Genomic DNA, 21,014 nt, shown 5'->3' with positions numbered 1-21,014 from the left:
ATCGATGATTTCACAAGCGTACAAAGCACTTGCTAGGGGAGGGGTTAATGGCCTCTGTACGCGTTATAGAATGTTGATCGGTAGCAAATGGCTCATGCTAATTTCTCTGTTTCCCATGGCTGGAATTGCATCATGCATTGTTCCTGTGCTAGTCATTCATATGTAAAGGATTTGCAAACATGTACGACTACTGCAGCCTATTCCGGTTTTGTGCTAGAACAACATCTCAGCCGTCCATAAAGAGCCCAGCTATCTCTAACACGACTTTCTCAAAGTTTAAGTCTCTGTGCACTCGAATGACCGGAATCCTCAAACTGACATCATTTGAACGGGTCAATTGGAATGGAAGAAGAGCTGCATTAATTCAGAAGCGTTGAAAGCCACACGTCAACCTTCTAATAGTTGGGACCATGGTCAACCTATTGAATTGTGCATCAACAGTATTGCGTACGCTTTGGGGAGGGGAGAGGTCTTCAGAAAGCGTGCTCTTTGTACGCTTGTGAAATTGTCAATAATTTTGAACGACATTTTAAAGGGAAAAATAGTATCTAAATGTAATGCTTTGTGGTAATCCATGTATCATGGTTTCCAGAGGGCTCATAGCTGTGGAGGTGCAAATGTAAACACAGCTTTAATTATGAGTGTATTTGGTAACTCCACCTTGTGCTGTTATTACATCAACCAAGTGAATTTTTTTCTAATTCTATAAACTTTTGGACTGACAGCATCTGTTCAAAGGAATTTTAGCTCTTTCTTTAGCAGCTAATGTTCTCAATTGCATCAAATTTCTTAGACAATGGAAATTAACAATTTGTTTCAGATCTCTCTAAAGCATTTTTATCCAGTTAACTCTGGCTCTTGCTTGGCCACTTAAAATCAGAGAATCTGTTTTTCTAAAATCAAGAATTTATGAGTTTACTTGTCTGCCATGAATTGTTGTTTTGCTGGGAGACCCAAATTGTGTCAAGATGAAGCTGACATGTGGGCAAAGCAACATTTGCAGCTAAAATTTCTTGATATTTACCAGAATTTATCTTCCCTGCTATGACAGCAGGGCACGCACTAGGGTCTGAACTATCACCGGACATAATGTCCTACCACTTTGCAAGGCAGGACATCACACACAACTGGCCGGACATCAAATAATTAAATTAAATTGCAAAGATCCATTTTCAATTTTGCTAAGTCTTAGTAAGTCTAAGATGAGATGGCAGTCACATTAACTTAATAACGAAAATATCTGTCCCAATCCTCCAGATCAAATGCAGAATCGGCTTCTTTTCCAGATTCAAGGGGTCTCTGTCAGTGCTTTGCAGTCTTGGTGCAGGTCTTCGCTGCTTGTCTTTCCACCACAGTTGTATTATCTGAGTAGCATCCCATTTTTGTAATGGGACACCATCTACAGCAATTCGAATCAACTGGTCAAGCCTGTCTTCACTTAGACTACACCACCAGTCATATTTCACTCTATGCGTTTGTGAAAACACCCGTTCAACAGAAGCATTGGAAACAGGAAGCAAGAAGACAAGTTCCACAAGCAATAGGACGTTCCATGTACTGGTATCTGCACAGTTGACCAGCTTCCACCATGTTGTACGATAATCTTCAGTCGCCAAGTTCAGGTATTGCTTGTCATAATTGATCATAGTATGCCATTGTGAAAGAAGCAGCACTTGGTCAAATCCAACAGTCAGAAGTGAACTTGGAAACGATCTGCCAGAGTTTCTACTGCTGTGTCCCCAACTACCAGGTAATTTGTTCTCTCCCAACTATGCGTAGCTAGCAGGGTTACAATGTTCAAAAGTTCAGAATTTTAATCATTCAGTTGATCCTTCAAGCATGAACACACTACACTGACTCCGCATAGGCATTCCTGTTTTTCTCAAGACTCTGTTTGGCTAAAGGAAGGCCTGAAATAGTAACGCCTTGATATGTTGTGTCATTTCCCTGGTCTGAATTTGAGAATGAACCTTCTCTACTATGGAAAGCATGTGTAAGTCTATGGACTTTATTGCATCTATAGCTTTTGATGCCTCAGGAAAGGCTTTGATGGCACCAATGACACAAACTTCTTTATCTTGCAAAGCCCTGCACAGAGTGGCGCAGGGTTCCGGTAGGTCATGCAGCATAGCAGTTTCTAGCAACAACTTGCTGTCACACCACTTCCTTGCATATCCAAAAAGCTTTTGTCTGTCCATTACCTTGACTGATTGGTCATTAGCTAGGGATATAATGTGGGCCAAGTAAGCTCCGAATTGTTCAATTACACGGTTCATTGCTGCTACTTTGTGAGTGCTGAACATTGTGCCACAAGCGCGCAAGGGCTTGTTCCCACCACTATTTGGAAGTCGTTCATTTCCTGGCACTTCTTTGGCGATTTTTTGTATAGGTAATACAACCTCAGTAGCATGTCATCCACAGCTTTAAATACTGGATTGCCCTTCAAGCATTCTTCAATGCCAATTCTAGTCGATGCACTAAACACCAAAACATGACAACCCACGGCACTTCCTTCTCAAGGTGTCCCCTCATTCCACCTGGTGCAATGTTATCACTGGCCCCATCACAGCCAAACAAAATCAGTTTCTTCTTCCAGTCATTAATATGTACATAACTAAGGGATTTTCAAGACGCTCGTAAAGACCCTTCCCAGTGGTTGAGTTTGGCTCCCGAACTGCCAGTAGCTTGCTTCTAACATGAATTCTTCTATCTGAACAATGGCCATCGAAGTAAAAGGCTTGGAATACCTCCTATTCTAGATTTCCATGATCTGTGCTGCCATCAGCCTGTATACTAAAGAAGTGTGCAGCGTCTATAGTCATTGTAAGGTCTTAAAGGGTAACTGCAACGCAAAAATCAGAAATTCTTTTATGTTGGAAATTGATAGTTCTAGTTGCATACATGGCAGGAAAAATAGTTTTAGATTTTTAAGTTAAGTCTTTGCTGAGATATAGCAGGTCAAAGTTGCTCCCGGTTCTTCAAGTTCCAGTAACAGGCGTGGTGTAGTGTACACGTCACAGAGGTGAGACACGTGTGCGCCTGTGTAGTCAGCGGCCTGTAAGAATGACTACATCTTCATATCCAAGGCAACGCTGCTAGGGCAGAGACGACAGCAGCAACAGTTATTCTTCTGAAGAGCCTTCTGGAGATTTTTACGTGATGATAACGTTCCGTCATCGCATGAATCGCAGGATTAAGAAGATCTGCTGGGAGCCACTATAGTGACTAGACCACACAGGTTCGAGTTTGGCGACAGTGTCTCTGAAGCTTTGAGATTGCCTGCTGCCTTGGAAAGCGGATGAGGAAGAGGACAGGCTACCCGATAGCCTGTCACAATCGCAAGTAGAAGTAGGAGTAGCAAACATAATCGATGCACATCCGGGTAAGAAACAATGCAGCTGCGGTCGTTGTGAGATGATGGATACATACTTGTGTGGAGTGCGTGTGCTGTCAAAACATATTGGAGGTTGTCTCAAATAATGACGCGATAATAATGTTGAATATTAGCGACAATAGTGGCACAGTGCACTGGTGAGTTCATGCAAAACTCTAGCTATTGCTGTGAGAAACAGAACAAAATGAGCTGAAGTTTGTACGTTGTCAAAACGTATTGGAGGTTGTCTCAAATAATGATACGACAATAATGTCAAATACTAGCGACAATAGTGGCACAGTGCACGGGTGAGTTCATGCAAAACTCTAGCTATTGCTGTGAGAAAGAGAACAAAATGAGCTGAAGTTTGTACGTTGAATTCACGTTGACACAAGGTTTGACTTCACTGTGCAGTATAGTATACTGTAATGCATACGACTGCATTCACTACACATGATGATCAAGCACCTCTACAGACGTGAGTCTATGTAGAGTCCTCAAGAGTCTGACCTCTCCTAGCCATTTGCAGTACTTTTAGTCCTGCATGACAGTCTTCCTTACCCTCTCGCTTCTCAAATATGGCTCCCCTTTTCTTTTGCGGAGGTTTCAGAGTGCTGCGATCTTGAAGTGTGGAGGCAGGTAGTTGGAAAATGGTGGCCTCAATTTTGCTCTTTTACAACCCAGACCAAGTTCTTGAATAGACCTGTCTATACGTATCTCGAAGCAAACAGGCTAATAGTGGCTACTACAGACTCCTGTCCTCTCAGTAGGACGCGTCGTACTCAGTAGTAGTCGCCCAGACGACACAAATGTCTCTGCAATTGTTCTCCGTATTTGCGATTCCCACTCATTTCTTAGCTTGGGGACCTTCAGATATCAAAACAAGCTTGCATATGACTTGCGCGAATTGGTGCTTCCTGCAGCCACGCAACACCGAATCATTCTTTCCCCACAGATTCCTTTGTTTACAATACACGCTAGCATGGAGTCTCCCCTCTGTGACGTGAACACTACACCATGCCCGTTACAGGAACTTGAAGAATCGGAAGCAACTTTGACCTGCTATATCTCAGCGAAGACTTAACTTAAGAATCTAAAACTATTTTTCCTGTCATGTATGCAACTAGAACTATCAATTTCCAACATAAAGAATTTTTGGTTTTTGTGTTGCAGTTTCCCTTTAACAATATGCACGGCTAATGTAGTCAACAAACATTGCAGCAGCATTTTTGTTCTTGTAGTTGGCACCGAGCTCTACTCCGTGCCTTTCTTCTAGTGCAGTCAAAGATGCAAACTTCTTGAAAGCAAGATTTTTCTTTTGCCACAAAACCAGATCAAATATCTTTTTGAGTTTTGCTTCAGTCTCAGGGTCAATGGTTGTTAATGCCTTTGCAATTGGTGCATACTGGCTGACATGAGTGGAATGGGCTTGTTGAAATAGAATCATAGCCCGCTTATGCATATCAGAATCTGCATGCTCTTTGAAAGCTGAGGACCTCACATTCTTAGAACCAACAATGACAACTGAAGTAAAGTTCTTGCATCCTCTCAGCTTCTCCTCATACTGCATACAGACTGAGCATTTAAGGGCAGACACAACACTTTGATTATGACAATCCATTTCAAACTGGGGCCAGATACATGTGTCAAGCTCCTTGTCATTCAATCTTTCCATTTTGTTGCTGTTGCCAATGTGACTGTTCGATAACTGTAGTTGGTCTGGATCATTGGATGACATCTGTGACTCTGGCTTTCTCTTCTTTGTCTCAGGCTGGACATCCAATGGCTTTGTAGCAGAAACTCAAATAAACTTCTAGTTTTTGTCTTTTGTTCTTTCTTGGCATTCTCCATCCAGTTGATCTTTTACAGTATCTGGAGCCAGATGCCTTGATGTCCACACGCAGGGGACAAAGTGGTTTTGGTGTGGCTGTAGGTTGTTCCAAACAGATCTAGTTGAGGACGACATGATGGTCACTGCATTGCCGTCATCATGGATTGATTCACGTGGGTAGTAGATACTGTCAAAGTATTTCTGATTGGCAGACCCAAACTTCTGCGGATATACTGAACGAACGGGTCGAATCAGCACTCTTGCCACTGCCAGCTTTACCATGCCAGCCCAAGTGCCTGCCCGCATTTCTGAAGACGCTCTCAAGTTGCACATCTTCCGAGCAAATTATCAGGCAGCAATATGGCGACATGCACCTGAAGCTCAACCGAATATTCAAGATCATGGCTGGATTGCTAATGAAGAAATGAGCTCAGTGTCCGATGGACTAAGAAACCACCGCTCCACTTGATATAATGAAACTAGTGTCTTGTAGCTGCAAAACTGGATGCAACTCAGGTCGTTGTTCTTGTCGTAAAACCAAACTGCCGTAGAACTGAGCTGTCGTGCACAGATGTTTGCCAGTGCGATCACCGTGAAAACACAGATTCACAGGTTGATTGAGGTGAACAAGATGTGCTGGATGATGATGACAGCGACGAGGACTAAAACAGTTTGAAGCAATCTTGTATTATACCATTTAAGAAATTTGGCTCTACATGTGCATACACTCATACATTTAATTAACTAAGTTTATCTTTAGCTGGGTAACCACATGTCATTACTAGACGTACAAGTACTAGGGTAAGTATGGTACATATCATAGTTAATTAACTTGTTTCAAACGCAGTAAGGCACAATACAACTGCCATTGTCAAATATGATTAGAAAATATATTAAGTTGCGAGTATTGCATGTAGAATGCGAGCAGCCAATGCGCCTAGCAACACACCATTCATACATCCGGGACAATCCAATCATTAATCTCTTGTTCTTGGGTTTTATTGTGTGTTCTTGACAATTGTGAGTGCTTAGCGACGTTTTTAGGTTGAAGGTAGTTGTGTAACGGATGTCATCTGTGTGCGAGAGGTATGCCTAAGCTAGCAAGAAATCTCGTCTAGCGTCGTCTGCCAAAATTTGCGATGAAGGAAACAGGAGAACCTGGTTGGCAATGATTTCTTTTTGTGGTGATAGGCTCATACCAAGGAGCTATTTAGTTAACTGTAGACTCACTTTTTTCAACCTTCTATCTTTTGCAAACTGTAGATTATTGAAGTTTGCGTGGGCGTGGTGGTACCGCACGTACTTTATTTTTTCTAGATTGGCCCCGTTTTCAAGTGGCAAACAACTGCTAATCTACTTGAGAAAGTAAACTCTTAGATGTGATGGTACTAGAAATTTGCCGGGCGTGGGGTGGGGTGCAACGTGACTTGTCGCTTTGGGGCATGGGCCCACGTACTAACTAGAGAGACAAACTGAAGCTTTCGTATTATTTCTCTAGAAGCTAAGAAACTTGTAAACTCTTTGAGCTACCATATTTCTTTAAAATGCCACCCCGAAACGAATGCCACCTGAATAAATGTCGCTCTCAAATGAGTGACACATTACCAGAAAGACTGAAACAAAATAGAATAGCATGACAGGCAGCAGAGCAAGTATCTCAACTTACCAGAGTAATGGCAGTTACAGGTAAAGCACAAATTGAAGAAGACAATGAAGATGAAGAGAGGAAGATGAAGAGAAATTGCAATTGGAAATAAACAGATAGTTTGTATTGTTAATATAGTATTGGTTTAGGTAAGCATGAAAGTAAAAGAAATCCTTCGAGTAAACATGTCAGATGCTGAAAGCAATAAACACAGTACAGAAATAAATACAGTACACGGAATCCTAACTATCTTTCCAGAGCCCCACAACCTGGCATTTTGTACATTTTACTAAACGGTTCACAAACTTTCAAACACCGCTGTCATGTGTACTGCACTCTAGCGAGGTAAGGGCTTTCAGATAATACATAGTGCTTGTACTTGTTGCATTGTTTGGGAACTTGCCAGAGTGACTGTAGTAATTTCAGCTAAGCCATCAGAAACAAGACTTTGTTACAGTCTCATGACGGAGCAAATAACGTACTCTAATGGCAGTGAATCACTTCGTGCGTGTGTGTGTGTGTGTGTGTGTGTTGTGTGTGTGCGAGCGCGTGTGGTGCTGTAGCTCAATTGGTTAGAGAGTGCATTTGGAGAATGAAAACATCCGGGACCGTGCAGTGCTGCAGGTTCAAGTCACAGTAATGGCGAGCTATGGCATAATTTCCTTAAGCAAGAAACTTACACACAATTGCTTCTCTTGACTCAGGAGTATAGATGAGTACCTGGTCATTGACTGGGGTGGACATGACCGCTGGCTTGGCAGTAACATCATGCAAGTAACATCATGCAGCATACGGGTACTTGTGGGCCTTGGTGTCCAGTCCCAGAGCTGCGCCATAGTCAGTGCACCTGGATGACTCTGGCCAAGCTCCAGGTGGATTGTAGTGCTGACCCTAAGCCTCCACATAGTGCATGGAGGCCCTGTCTCTAGAGGCAAGGGGAGCTATCTTTGCAACTGACCTTAGGGTTGACGTCGAATGACGTGGAGGGCTTGACGTTTGTGTGTGTGTGTGTGTGTGTGTGTGTGTGTGTGTGTGTGTGTGTGTGTGTGTGTGTGTGTGTGTGTGTGTGTTTGCACGCGCTTGTGTGCTAGGTGGGTGGCTATGTCTGCTCAAAATCTGTCATGGTTCCAGTGCAGTCAATATTATCCAATCACAGTAGTAATTGCTTTTCATTCTACATTCTACGTAGCAACAACAGACAATGGGCAGACATCAATTACAAGTTGCCAACATCAGTGAGTTTTTACCAAAACAGTCTAATTCATTTTTGCTATTACTGAGCCTTATGAAAAAACTAGCTACATTGCCTGGCTTTGCCCAGGTGCATTCAATTGTGAGGAATTACCATGATAGTATCTTGTCTAGAATTTTAGTATATTACAGTGAGATGTTGTAAGTAAGTAGCATCGATGGTTTTAGTGAATATTAAAATTAGCTTGTGAAATGGTCGCTTATTGGCATTAATGATGACTTTAAATTCCTGACTGTGACGTGACAAAATGTCTACAGCCATTCTTAGGCTTTGTGTGTAAGAGTTGGACTGATGAAGCATCATGTGTTGTAGTTGGTCGACAGTGTGTTGTCTTAGGCCTTGTATGACTGTTTGATGTACAGAAAATAGGACTATATCGTCACCGACAAAGTAAATTTGAGTCAATTTAGCAGTTGAATTTTCTGGAGGAGCAAGACTTTCACTAGAATGATAGGTTTGTCCCTGAAGTTTGAAAGTGATTCCAACCAGTGCGAGCTTTAATTTCATTGCATCCAAAGGACGTCATCTGAAGAACCGAGTTATACGCTTGTGTGTTTGAGAGGAAATTAATGCTGCGCTTCAACTGATTGTCCCAAAAGTAGATCGACCAACGGGGTAGGCGGTTTGGGTATGGCAGGTAACAAAGCTTTTCTGCCATTGCAGCAGATGCCTGGTGGTTCCTTCTTCCGTGTCAGTGCTTTGCAATATTTGCACTTGATGTTCATGTTGCCAATGTTGTTAGGAGTAGGTTTCAGTGTAAGATATCTAATAGAAACGTTTAATAAATGATGGCGACATGCAAGATAGGGGAGAACCTACATGTATGCCAAAGGGACTGTTTGTGGTATTGCTATAACTATGGTTTTCCATGAGCATTGATGACGGTATGCATTGTCTGCATAGAAGCAGTTCTAAAATGAGACAACTTGGTTAGAAAGTATAAGATTATTTTTAGAAGTACATGATTATTGACGCACGTGGTAAGCACTTGTTGAGAAAGACGGCGGTGCTCATCATTAACTCTTTCATTGACTGGAAAAGAAGTTTTAGTAGTATCTTTCATGATCCATTGACGGCACTGCACTGGCACTGTGAGTCAGCCGGCGAGTAGCTAGTTTCATCATCTTTTTCCTGTCGCAGTGATACGAAATAGCAAGGCAGAGAGCGCTTTTTTGGGAGGCATTTTGACAGTGTACAGTCGGGTTTGCTGTAATGATGCTAGTGTTTGCGACGCACAATAAATGTGCGACATCACAATAGGTAACGCAACAATGAGTAGCCATAGGATGACATCAAGAAGTACAGATGAACGCCAGCAACGCATACGTATAGGACACGACTACCGAGAACGTCACCAGTTGCTATTCCAAAGTGAGAAAGGCTGCATGCTAAAGGAGAAGCAAAGAAGTGCAGCTGTTTGCGAGCGCATAGGGAACAAACTTTTTGTGACTTGACGATTTCCCCCCCCCCAAAAAAACGCCAGTGCAAAGCAAAGTACAGGACACCAGCTACCGCGAAGAGCACCAGTTGCTTTTCGAAAGTAGAGAAGGTCATCTGCTAAAGGAGGAGCAGAAAGGGACAGCGGTTTGTGAGCAGTTACAAAACAAAAATCAAAATGGCTGCACTCGTGGACTACTTTCCTATATATATATATATATATATATATATATATATATATATATATATATAAACACACACACACACACATATAGATGAGCAATGGAATGTACTGTACCTTCTTCAGCAGCCAATATGAAATTAATTGCTATTCTGAATTATGATAATTATACAGGAATCTAATGTTGCATAGCCAGGAGCAACAGCTATATTCTGTATGTATTAAATTCATTACTTTTATGATTGGAGACTGTTTTTAGGGATGTTACGGACTTTTTGGAATGACAGTTGCCTTGTACACTTTAGATAGACTTACATGTAGCACACTTGGAAGCAAAGGGGTGTCTAAATTATAATACTTTTCGACAAGTGGATTGTTCTTCAGAGGCCTCATAGCTGTGGAAGTGAGGATGTAAACACGGCTTCAGTTTTACTAGTGTAGTTGAGAATCAGAAAGTAGTAGGGTGCTAAAATACTAGCAATTGAAGTTGTGGTTACACAGTCGCTTCCACAGCTATGAGCCTTCTGAAAACCATGATAGAATTGTCTCGAAAAATTACAAATTTGGACGCTATTTTCTTACTAGCATGTTACTTGTAAAATGTATCTAAAAATCTTACAAAGTGACTGTTGTTTCACGTGACCACAAAGTCCATAAGTAGTTTGTGGTCGTCAAAGTACAGTAACGAGAATTATGATACAGTGTACGGGTCGTAAATATTGCTCGTGCTGATGCAATGGTAAGTTTTGGTATAATTGCCATAAGCAATGACAACGATTGATTTCACGTTAGCAGTTGCAGACAGGTAAAGTCTTGTTGATATTTCTGACAAGACCTGGCAATTGCAAACATGAATTACGCTGTTGAGTCTATTCCGGGAAAAACTCTTTTATGGACATTTCGCACGGATCTAATTGATGGGGTTCATCCATTGTCTCTGGTTGCCGTGTGTGATCAATCGAAACTACTGCTTCATGATTGGGCCACCCAGGAGGCATGGCTCATTCCTGAAACCTGACAAAACATAGCTAGCCAGCCAGTCACAAAGCCCGCAGACGAAAGTCAGTTTACCCTTATATGTTTTGAGTACACCCTACTTGCCAAGTCGCGTGACTTTAACTAAGTCTGTTTCGTATGGTTTATAGCTGAAATCAGGAACTATGACTTGACATAGTTATATTTGCTAGTTGGTTGTGGAAGATTGTCTATAACAGGTTATTTTCTTAGATGTACTTGAGCCCTTCCAAAAAGGATGGTGTTGTTGTGCATGCTGAAAATGAGTGGGTAGACAACAAGACTCTTAGCTCTTCAGCATTCGAGGAGTCATGGCCTAGCACAACAGACAAAACAATAAGTGTAGACAACAATGGAGGCAGGTCATGCGGAGGCAATGGGAGTAGCAGATCACATCAACAGTCAACAAGAGATCATACAGAAGAGAAGTCAACTCTGGCAAGGTACAGTGAGAAGGGTGAAATTATATGTACCAAAGGATTGATAAAATGAGGGCAAATGTTTCATGAATCTTTCAATCAAACATGGCACACAAGAATATATTTTTGATTGTTTAAGAACTAAAGTCTTGAAATACTACAGAAGACTACAAAGGACTTATTGGTGTTCGAGTAAGGCATGTACAATAACTAAGGTGGGTCAAATTGAAGTTAGAGCAAAACCATTGTTGCATTTTGTGACTATGGATGCTGTCATGTCAATGACATACATGGAGAAGTACCTGCAAAATTAGAAGTACCTGTAAAATTACATGGATCTGCTGGCAAAATGTCTTGCATTTATAAACAAGTCTGACATTTCACAAGTGATACAACAATTTGGTGCTTAATTCCTTTATTTTATGTGCAGCGTTAAAAAATAACCATGGATGTGCATATTCTGTTTGTGTTTAGATTTGTTGATCGATTTCGACACGCACCTCCCAGCAGTCGGTCTGCTCGTCAATCTCAAGTTGACTATGGAAGTGACTTCTGGTGGCTACGTGCAAGTTCACCAGTCACTTCAAGTCCAGAGAGAGATAGGGAGACGACAAAGTTACAGTTTGGAAAAGGACAGAAAACAAGGACACAGCAGAATAGAGATACAAAAGAAGACAGATTAGGAGAAAGAGCGAAAAAATTGTTGAAAATGAGGTGGGTTTTGAAGTAAATGACTAATGAGCACTAATGAGCTGATGTAACTTAGATGTCAAATTTGGTTGGATAATTGCAATTGTGAACACATTATATACTGTTTTGCTTGTTCAAGGGGCACTGCAGAGCGAAATTATTTTAACAAAATTGATCTGCATGTGCTGACTCTGGAAAATATTCATTTTCATGAGTATTTTGAGAGAATGAGAGCATACCAAATTTACTTCTGCACTGCCATTTCCGGAATGGGCAGTGTTGGCACATTGTCATTGGAGACAGAATAGCTCTACTGTATTACAGTGACATGGCAAGTGGTTCTGTAGATTTACAACTCGGAGCGATCTACTGAATGGAGGTGTTGCAACACAGAGTGGAATATAAGGCAAATTTTTGGTCAGACATCTTGCTCTAACAAAGATGTCGACCTGACATTTTAAATTGTAGGCATTCATTCTTATTTAATTTCACAATCTTTTCTTGTAATTATTGACATCGACATTTAATTCCATTTCTGTATTTGTTGCATCATATTTATTACTGTATTTATTTGCTATCAAAATATAAACTGTTACAGTATTGAAGTGCTGTCATTTATCCATTTTATGCATTCATGCATTGAGCATCATAGACCACCCTAGCTTTCATTCCAGTTGCCTTTACATATGGATATTGCAAACAACTTTAATACTACCATCATTGTCAAGAACATGGAACAGGAGAGTTTCCACCATCTACACACAAGTAATACATATCCTGCTGTTTGTGGTGTTGCAATGTTGATTTTAGATAACAACAGGAAATTTGATTGCTTGTCATTGTGTTATCCCAACTTGCACCTATTTGTTGGATATGGCTTGGGAAAAATATCAGAGTGGTGCTGCATGCTCTCATGTGGCAAATTTATCTCTACATTTTTATTGTAGTGAAGAGTAGCTAGCTGCAGTTTGGAGACATAAACAGGATAGTCTTATGAGTGCTGGTGGTGGTAGTTCCACAATTCTTGCAGAGATGGATAGGACCAACGATGTCAACGGCTGCTCTCTAACCGGCGAGTCTATCAATGGCATCCACTTCAGAGGGGCTTGAAGCATTATCCCCTTCCGAATAGTTTGCTGGCACACGTTGCACGACCTGCAGTATCTCATCATATCCTCTTGCACGGCTGACCAGTAGAAATTGGTAAGAACTAGGTCCGTGGTCTTTTGTATTCCCATATGCGTCCCATGAGAGAGTTGTGCGCTAAGTGCATTACTGGTTCCTGCAACAGTTTAGGGACTACGACTTATCTGACAGGCTCTCCTCGATTGATGCTCAGATGCTTGAAGATTCGATACAGTATCCCGTTCTTCCTCTCGAATTTAACCTCTCTTTGGTCCTTCACATTCACTTCGCCGATCATGTCCTTTGATTCTCGTAGAAAGTCGTCCTCTGCCTTCATCTTTATGATTTCCTTTTTGTTAACTGAGATCCATTGTTTCTCCTGCGACTGACAAAGAGTTGGTGGGGCGCCCCCTATACCTGCTTTCTTCTTACCACTCTGGTGACTGCCGCTTGTTCCTTCATCCACTGCAGATTAGGGTCATAGGCTAGTCTTGCCCTGGGAACGTTTCCCACAATAACATTGTATACTGCATCTTGAGGACAAAGAGCTTGGACTTGTTCGGACAGATACGGGAAGTCAATGTGCACCGTTACGATAGGAACACGTCTGATGTCGACCATCTGCATCAATCTAATCCAACCTGTGTACTGATTCTCCATAACATGTTGCTGTTTCACTATGACGTCACTGCATCCGGTATCCTGAAGTATGTCCACCGACCTGGTACCAATGTTCACTTTCACCACTGACATTTTGCGGTGACAGTGTTACTTACGATAGGTAGTTTTCTCCCATTGTTTAATACTGTAAATCAACAAAATTTTGTAAGCATCTAACTTTATTAATTTTGTAAGCGATGTCAGATTTACCAAAGTTAAATGCTTACTAATTTTTGTTGCTCTGGATTTTTTGCAACACTTTGCATACATAGAGTACTAATAATCATCACATGTTACGGGTGCCAGACTTGTACATATGAGGCAGGACTCATGCCTAGGCAAAGCAGATATTACGTTTGGTGCTGTGGTTTTGACATGTTCGCACGTGGACACTTGTGAGATACTGCTAGGATATATACATGCCTAGCTAGGCGCTTAGCAGATACTTACGCATGGTGCTGTGGTTTGATTTTCTGTTGATTTCGTGTTGATGTTCTGCACAAAAAGTGGCTACGTTCATCAACGCTTACGAAAGTTGGCTGCTTACAAAAGGGCGAATTTGGACACTTGCGAAAGTTTTCTGCATACGAAATTTTGTTGATTTACAGTACTAGGTATCTGCCATCAACAGACACATCGAACCTGACCTGTGATAGTCCCATCTCTGCATATTGGGGCTTGCCATGCATCCTGCGCCAATCTCTTTATGACCTTGAACGTTGCTCCACGGTTCTTCGGATTCTGCCCCTCTGTAAAGCAGAGCTCGACTTGACAAAGGCTTCCCCAGCATGAGCCATGCTTTGACAGTCTCAGGCTTCAGGGTCTATCTTTTCGCAATTGAAGCAATGCCGTCTGCTTCTCTGTCTACATTCGATTGCTCTATGGACAAAATTGGTTACACAAAAAGCATTGCTGGCCCCAGGACTGAGCTGCCCTTATTTCTCCTTCTCTCGAAATGGTAGATTCGTCCTCACTAGATATCTTGGCGGTGTTTAGTTGTGGCTGTTGCTGTGCAGTATATAATTGCCTCTTTCGAGTGGTTAGAAACCTTTCTGCCGCATCGGCAACCTCCTCAGCGGCTTCTCACGCAAATGCAATGACAGGTCATGCGGGCAGGAATTTAGGAATTGCTCCTTTACAAATAGGTCTTGTACAGCTTTAAGGGAGGCTTTTTGGCACTCAACAGAGTCATCCATTTGTCTAAACAGCACCGCAGTGGTACGGCAGATTGTAGCTGGGTTTTGTTCTGCTCAGGCCTGACTTTACGGAACTTCATTCTGTAACCCTCTTCTGTAAGATTATATCATTTCAACAAAGCGCTCTTCACTTGTGCGTAGCTCCCGGCGTCAGTGTCTGAAAGTCCAGAATAGGTATCCAAAGCTTTTCCCGTCAACAAGGCACTTAGGTATGTCGCCCATTTGTCTTCTTTCCACGCCATGTACTACTCCTTGCAAACCGCCCAAAGCGCTGGAGGTAGCTGTCTAGTTTGTCATGTCCATCAGAAAACTGAGGGAGCTTCGGCGTCTTTGATCTTGCATCATGGGTACCGACAACATGTGCTGCTGCATCGCTTGCCTCTAACTCTAACCTCTTCAGTTCATATTTGTGTCTCGTACGCTCTTCTCGTTTGCACTCTCGGTCATTCATGTTACAACGGCTCCCTGGCTTCCATCTACACTCTCTTGAACTAGCGTTTACATGACGCCTTCTCAGCTTCCATCTGTGCTCTCTTAAACTCGCACTCTCGTCACGTCTCTTCGGCCTTTGTCTGCTGTTCTTGTTGTCTTTCTTTGTGCTCTATGACAAGTTGCTCTGATACGAAGGACTGTAGTTCCTTCTCCTCTAGCCCCATTTTCTGACCAATCTTGAGCTACCGTGGTACTGTTCGTCACTTCTTTGCCAACTATGCACTTGCATGATAACACTCCCTTCTCTTACCTACTTGTGTTTTTCACTTCCTTGTTCAGCTCTTCTTGCATCGTTGCTCTCGGACAGGCCCCCAGTTGTCACGAGCTAGAAGGTGACGAGTAGCAGCAAGGTAGGCACTGCGAGAAGACATGAGCACTGGAATGGACGAGAGTGCACAAAACACGACTATTATATCATTCGCACACGGACTGTCCTCTTTACTGAATGACTACTTTCCAAACTCAATGACTACCCCAGTCAACACAGAGCTGGTTCAGTCAAAGTACTGCAAAAACGCGAATTATGCATGGACATATATGGCAACACAATTCAGTCTTAACCATATATGGTAAAAGCAACTCAATTAACTATATACATACATGTGCATATAAATTGTATATGCAAGAATAGTACACCTACCTGAGTTCAAGACACTTTGCAATTGCTGAATGAACCACTGATATATACCTTCTTGCAAGCAGAAAGTGTAGTCGCTATCTGAGGGCAGAGAAAAAGCAGATTGAAGTGCGGTCTGAATACTAATGCGATATCAAGGCCAGCTGATTACCAACACAGCAAAGGCCAGATGGCTGACATGCTGAATTCATAGAGCCCAAATTACGAGCCTATTCAGTGCACGTGGCAGAAGTCTTGTCAATAGTTGATAATCTTGGCAGCAAAACAAGGAGCTTCTATGGTCAAATTCGTCATCAAGCGGAGACATTGTAAGTGTAGTCAGAATGCGGAAACAGAATGCTTGCCACTTGAAATGGAACACGCCTTTCACTTGTGTGAATGTGCGTGAACTGGTTTTTGCATTACCATTGATTTTGGCTTTACCGTAGTTAAATTTTGTCCCTACTGGGCCACATAAAAAGATCTATATTCTTGCTTTCTGCTGTATACGTGGTATCACTGTCTGATGCCCACGAATTACTCTGCATAGCCTGACATTTAGTGTATAAACCCCGTGATCTCCTCTGGGTACATGACTGAATCACACGTGATATACGGGAAGGGCCAGTTTGGTCACGTGGTTTGATAGTTGAATGCTTTAATCACTCTTGTTAATTGAGCTAGGAATTGCCATGGCAGTGCCCAAGCTAGCCCTGCTATTTCTGTCTATAATGTGATTAATTCAACCTTAGCTCTATGTTGGCTAGCTTGGTCCCTTCACGTTTTTTCTGCTACAGCACTTAATGGTGGTTTGTCTGCATCAGAAATAGAAGAAATTTGAGTGAAGAGTATTGGCAGCAACATTGGATACTGAGGAAAAGACAGCCAGAAGTTCCTGCACTGAATGTTTTGGAATTACCAGTAGACAATGAGGGCAAAGTGAACTTACAGAATTTAAAATCTGCTACGACAGTTAATGTGAATGATTTTTTAAAGATGCACAGTAGTGTCATTGCCAGGATGATAGGCAGACTAGCTTGTACTAAGGTTGTTCTAGAGTACATACTGCATAGGGTCGTTTCTGAAAAGCCTTGCCTGCATAAGGGACTGCACTCGACTGAACACTATTTTAGGTCAATATACTGAGAGCATGACTATGGGCAATACCCAGTCGGAATCTTCAAATTCCAAACTCTGCTTTTGTGGTAGTACTGTTGATAAGGATAGTGATTGTTTACTTGGATGTAATCAAGGTCAAAATTTGATAATGAAGATGATGCTTCAGGTGAAGTAGTGCATAATGTGCTGCTTACGGATGACTCTCATCATCAGGAAGTCCAAGGCAACAGTATCTACCAAACAATGCCAGAGATATGTGAAACCGCAATATCTCGGATTTAGAATCAGTGGATGTGATAAGTACAGGTAAATTATGTATGACTACATGTACAGTGTACACATACAGTATGCGTATAGAAGAAAGAAGTTAAAACAAACAAAGCTAGACTGCATATCAAAATTACCTAGATACACCTATGGACTGTAAGACTGTGTTCGCACCAAATACTTCGCTAATATAACTATCATTAGGGTAGTGAGTTCACAGCAACTAATCATCACTAGACATTAGTACAGTCACATACGAACGTGATAATATGCGTAGTATGGGCTTCACAGACTGTAATCTGGGAAGTTTCCGGGGGGGGGGGGGGCATCAGTCGTTGGAGACGTTTGAATTACCGCACTTGTTTCCTCTGGTGTGCCTCTCTCTGACAGCAAATCTGTGTTACCAGTGTCAGCCACATAGATATACAGCATCATCACAAGCATGGCCAGACTATCCATTTGGTGTACATTTCATGCAAGTGCAACTGTAATGTGCCACCACTACTAATGCCGCCGTTGTAACGCTACTCTCTTACGACGTTAGAATGGCGTTACGCTAATCATGATCAGACCAGTGTGAACAATTGGTATTAGTGCACTAACGCCAAAGTAGTCATGATTGATTACGGCCCAGTATGAACACGCTCTAAGATGTTCTAGCATCTAATTGGATGCAGCTATTTTGGCAATGTCAAAACTGTCTCATCCGAATAATGCACTCTACAGGCGTGCTGTCACTTGGTAGGCACTTTGACATAAAACTTCTACACTTACAAACTTTAGTGTCTACTTTCATCAATTCATCTACATGTCTTCAAGCTTGTGGTTACTTTTGTAATTATGACTGGTAATTAAGTTGAGCTTTTGAATATTGATATCAAACGTATAATTAATGCAAATTAATTTACAATTAATTACAAGAATTGAAGTGATGAGTAGAAGTACATGCGGACAAGTGAAATAGAGAGCTACTAGTCCTCTTGGACCACCAACAGAAATTACAAAGTTCAAACCCTGAGGCAGCATTTTTCATCCATTTGTAGTTGAAACTTCAGGCTTGTGGACCTTATATAGCATGGAGGTACTTCTAACTATAGCACGTAGAGCTTCTTTCAATTGTGCATATTACCATTACTAATTATCTACTGTAATGAATCAATCATATGTGCATTAAAAGACCACATACACACAGGCAACTGTTGCATAAGGTTTCAGAAGCTTGTGTAAAAGGTGTTTTGGGAGCTGAGACAGTCTTTGAAGCAAGTTTTGGGAACATCAAGGCTTGAAAAAGTTTATGAACCAAATGATTCTTCAGCCGTGGGATAGACAAATGATTCCCCAGCCATGGGATAGAAAAGAGATTTCTCAGCCATGGGGTAGAAAAGAGCACCACATGAAGAAACAAGGTCATCAGATTTGTTGTCTTTTTTAGAATTCTCTGTTCATAGAAACTGAAATCACTGAGAATGCAAGAAAGAACATGAAATTTAGACTAGAAAGTATTGAGAATGGAGATTTGAAAATACGCTGGACGGCTATGAAGAAATGTGACTGGACGGCTATGAAGAAATATGACTGAAAGGTGTTGCCTGGAGGAATGGTGCTATATCAAAGGAAGACGTCTGCTTACACAGTGTTCCTTTATCCATACCAATAACGCTTTGTAGATAACATCTCTCATAGCATCATGACTCTTTGCCCTTATGTGGCGTATATGTGGCAACCAATGAGGTGAATCACCATATGGATCAACCAGATCACCACATAGACAGTGTATGGAACTTGAGATGGGGAAAGAGTAAGAACTCCAAGCCAAAGACAAAAATTATTTCCAGAACTTACGTCTGGGGATGGCAAGCTTGAGATTAGGGTTGGGAATGTCTAGGAGTCATGATGTAGAATGAGGCTGAGAGAATGTGTGTATATAGTCTAGATTGATTTTGTATGCATGAGGATTGCTTGAGATATATTCAACCTTAATTTGTCCATTACAATGAGCTTGTGAGCAATGTCGTGTACGTCATTGAGTTGGTGTTGAGATTAGCTTTCAACATTCCAAGAGTTTAAATAGGCAACTTCTTGGCACATTGCTCGCCAAAGAGCAGAAGGGTCATCTGATCGAGGTGCCATCAAGTGAATGTCTAAAAGACAACTTGAGTTACAGCATTCAGTGAATACCGGAGAGCTACACTTTGAACTTCATGTAAATCAAGAGCACCAAAGTTGATGGGCAGGGTTGCCTGCGTGAACCGACGCTTTATGAGAAAGAGAGGAGTGACATAACAATCTAAAAGAATGTGAACATTGATCAAAATCTAAATGAGTTGATCAACTGCATTTTGTGGTGGAACAGTGTGAATGAGATGATGCTTTGGAAAGATAGTTTGAAGCAAACGAAACTCTGTCTGAGGGTTGTGAATATCTCTGAGACAGTCCTGAGCTTTCACCACTTTGGCAATAGGTTTTGAAATGCTTGAGTCAAAGAACTTCTCTGATTCAAGTATGAAACCCAGATGAATGTAGGACTCATGAGCTAGAAACTCTTTATTGGGTGAATTGCATCTTTGAAGAATTAAGGTACATATCTCATGTCTGCAGGAAATAGTAGCTGTCTAGTGGCTCCAAGCAGACACTGCTCAGCACATTGTTTGTGAAGTGAGGTTGTGAAAACATAACATCAAACACATCAATGATCATTATTGTGATTATCTATTTGTGTTCTGATACTTTGTTTCTATGTTGTATAGTGAGCACGTGTTTGGAAGCTCTTCTTCATCGTTTGATGTCACGCAAGTTAGTTCTGATGGAATACTGAGTGGGACTTCTAGCAGCTCACTTCCAGCTCAGAGATACCCACCAGCATCACAGATTGGTCAACAGTTGTCTTCTGCGTTCAGACAGCCACAGGGTATGGAATACAGTTGGTTAACTTTCCTGCATCTATTGCTCTTTTATCTGTGTGTGCATGCCTGCTGGGTGATTGCTTGGGTGCTTTCTATAATCAAAATATTACTTGGCAAGTTTTTTTATGTACTTGGATGTTATTTATATCGCTACTGTGTATGCATATCTTGCTGCCTGTACCTATAAACCATTGTAATTGGTAGTGCCCCTTCTTTCTATCTCATTTACGGCCATTTTAAATTGTGTTGAGAGGCACTGGGATTCTTTCTGGAGTTTTTACTTATTGTATTAGATATAGGCATATTGCATAAACTAGGGGTCATCCATAATTGTCGACATTTACTCAAGCGTAAAAAGCGTATGCTAGGTGGAGGCTGTAAGAGTAGTTGTATGCTTTGGGACAGAACATAAAATGTTGATGATTTCTTTTGGTCTAGAAGTAGATAGCAAGTATACTGAAGTCAGGATATTGCATTTATGCGCATGCGTGTTGTATCTATGTTTGTAACCATCCGTTGCTTGTGTATGACGTGTAGACTATAGCACGCACTAAGTGTCGGTCGCACGTGTTTGACGCGTACATGGCTTGGGACGGTAGGTGTACTCTGTGATACTAACAGACCTGTCTAAGAGACCTTGTTGTTGTTCATAAAACAGGTACTGTACCAGCAGCTTGTGAACGCTTTTGTCTTTGCCAGTCCATCTTTGTCTTGCGAGGAAGCTGTGCAGAAGTGCAATGACAATGGATGACTGCTGGCCAGAATGACGAAATGTGCATATCAATCTTCGAAAG

The 21,014-nt window shown here is 41.6% G+C and overlaps 1 protein-coding gene across 1 annotated transcript; it reads left to right on the top strand.

Annotated features, from left to right (window-relative positions):
• Nucleotides 1-1,588: 1,588 nt before the first annotated feature.
• On the top strand, nucleotides 1,589-20,460 carry LOC134176993 (proline and serine-rich protein 3-like). Its single transcript, XM_062643692.1, has 5 exons — nucleotides 1,589-1,622; nucleotides 1,665-1,750; nucleotides 10,947-11,176; nucleotides 11,627-11,866; nucleotides 20,065-20,460. Exons 1-5 carry the CDS (start codon nucleotides 1,589-1,591, stop codon nucleotides 20,405-20,407), a joined length of 933 nt encoding a protein of 310 aa, XP_062499676.1. The 3' UTR covers nucleotides 20,408-20,460.
• Nucleotides 20,461-21,014: the final 554 nt, after the last annotated feature.

The sequence above is a fragment of the Corticium candelabrum genome, chromosome 3 (genome assembly GCF_963422355.1).
Source record: "Corticium candelabrum chromosome 3, ooCorCand1.1, whole genome shotgun sequence".
NCBI classification, from domain to species: domain Eukaryota; kingdom Metazoa; phylum Porifera; class Homoscleromorpha; order Homosclerophorida; family Plakinidae; genus Corticium; species Corticium candelabrum.
This window is presented reverse-complemented; position numbering and strand designations above follow the sequence as displayed.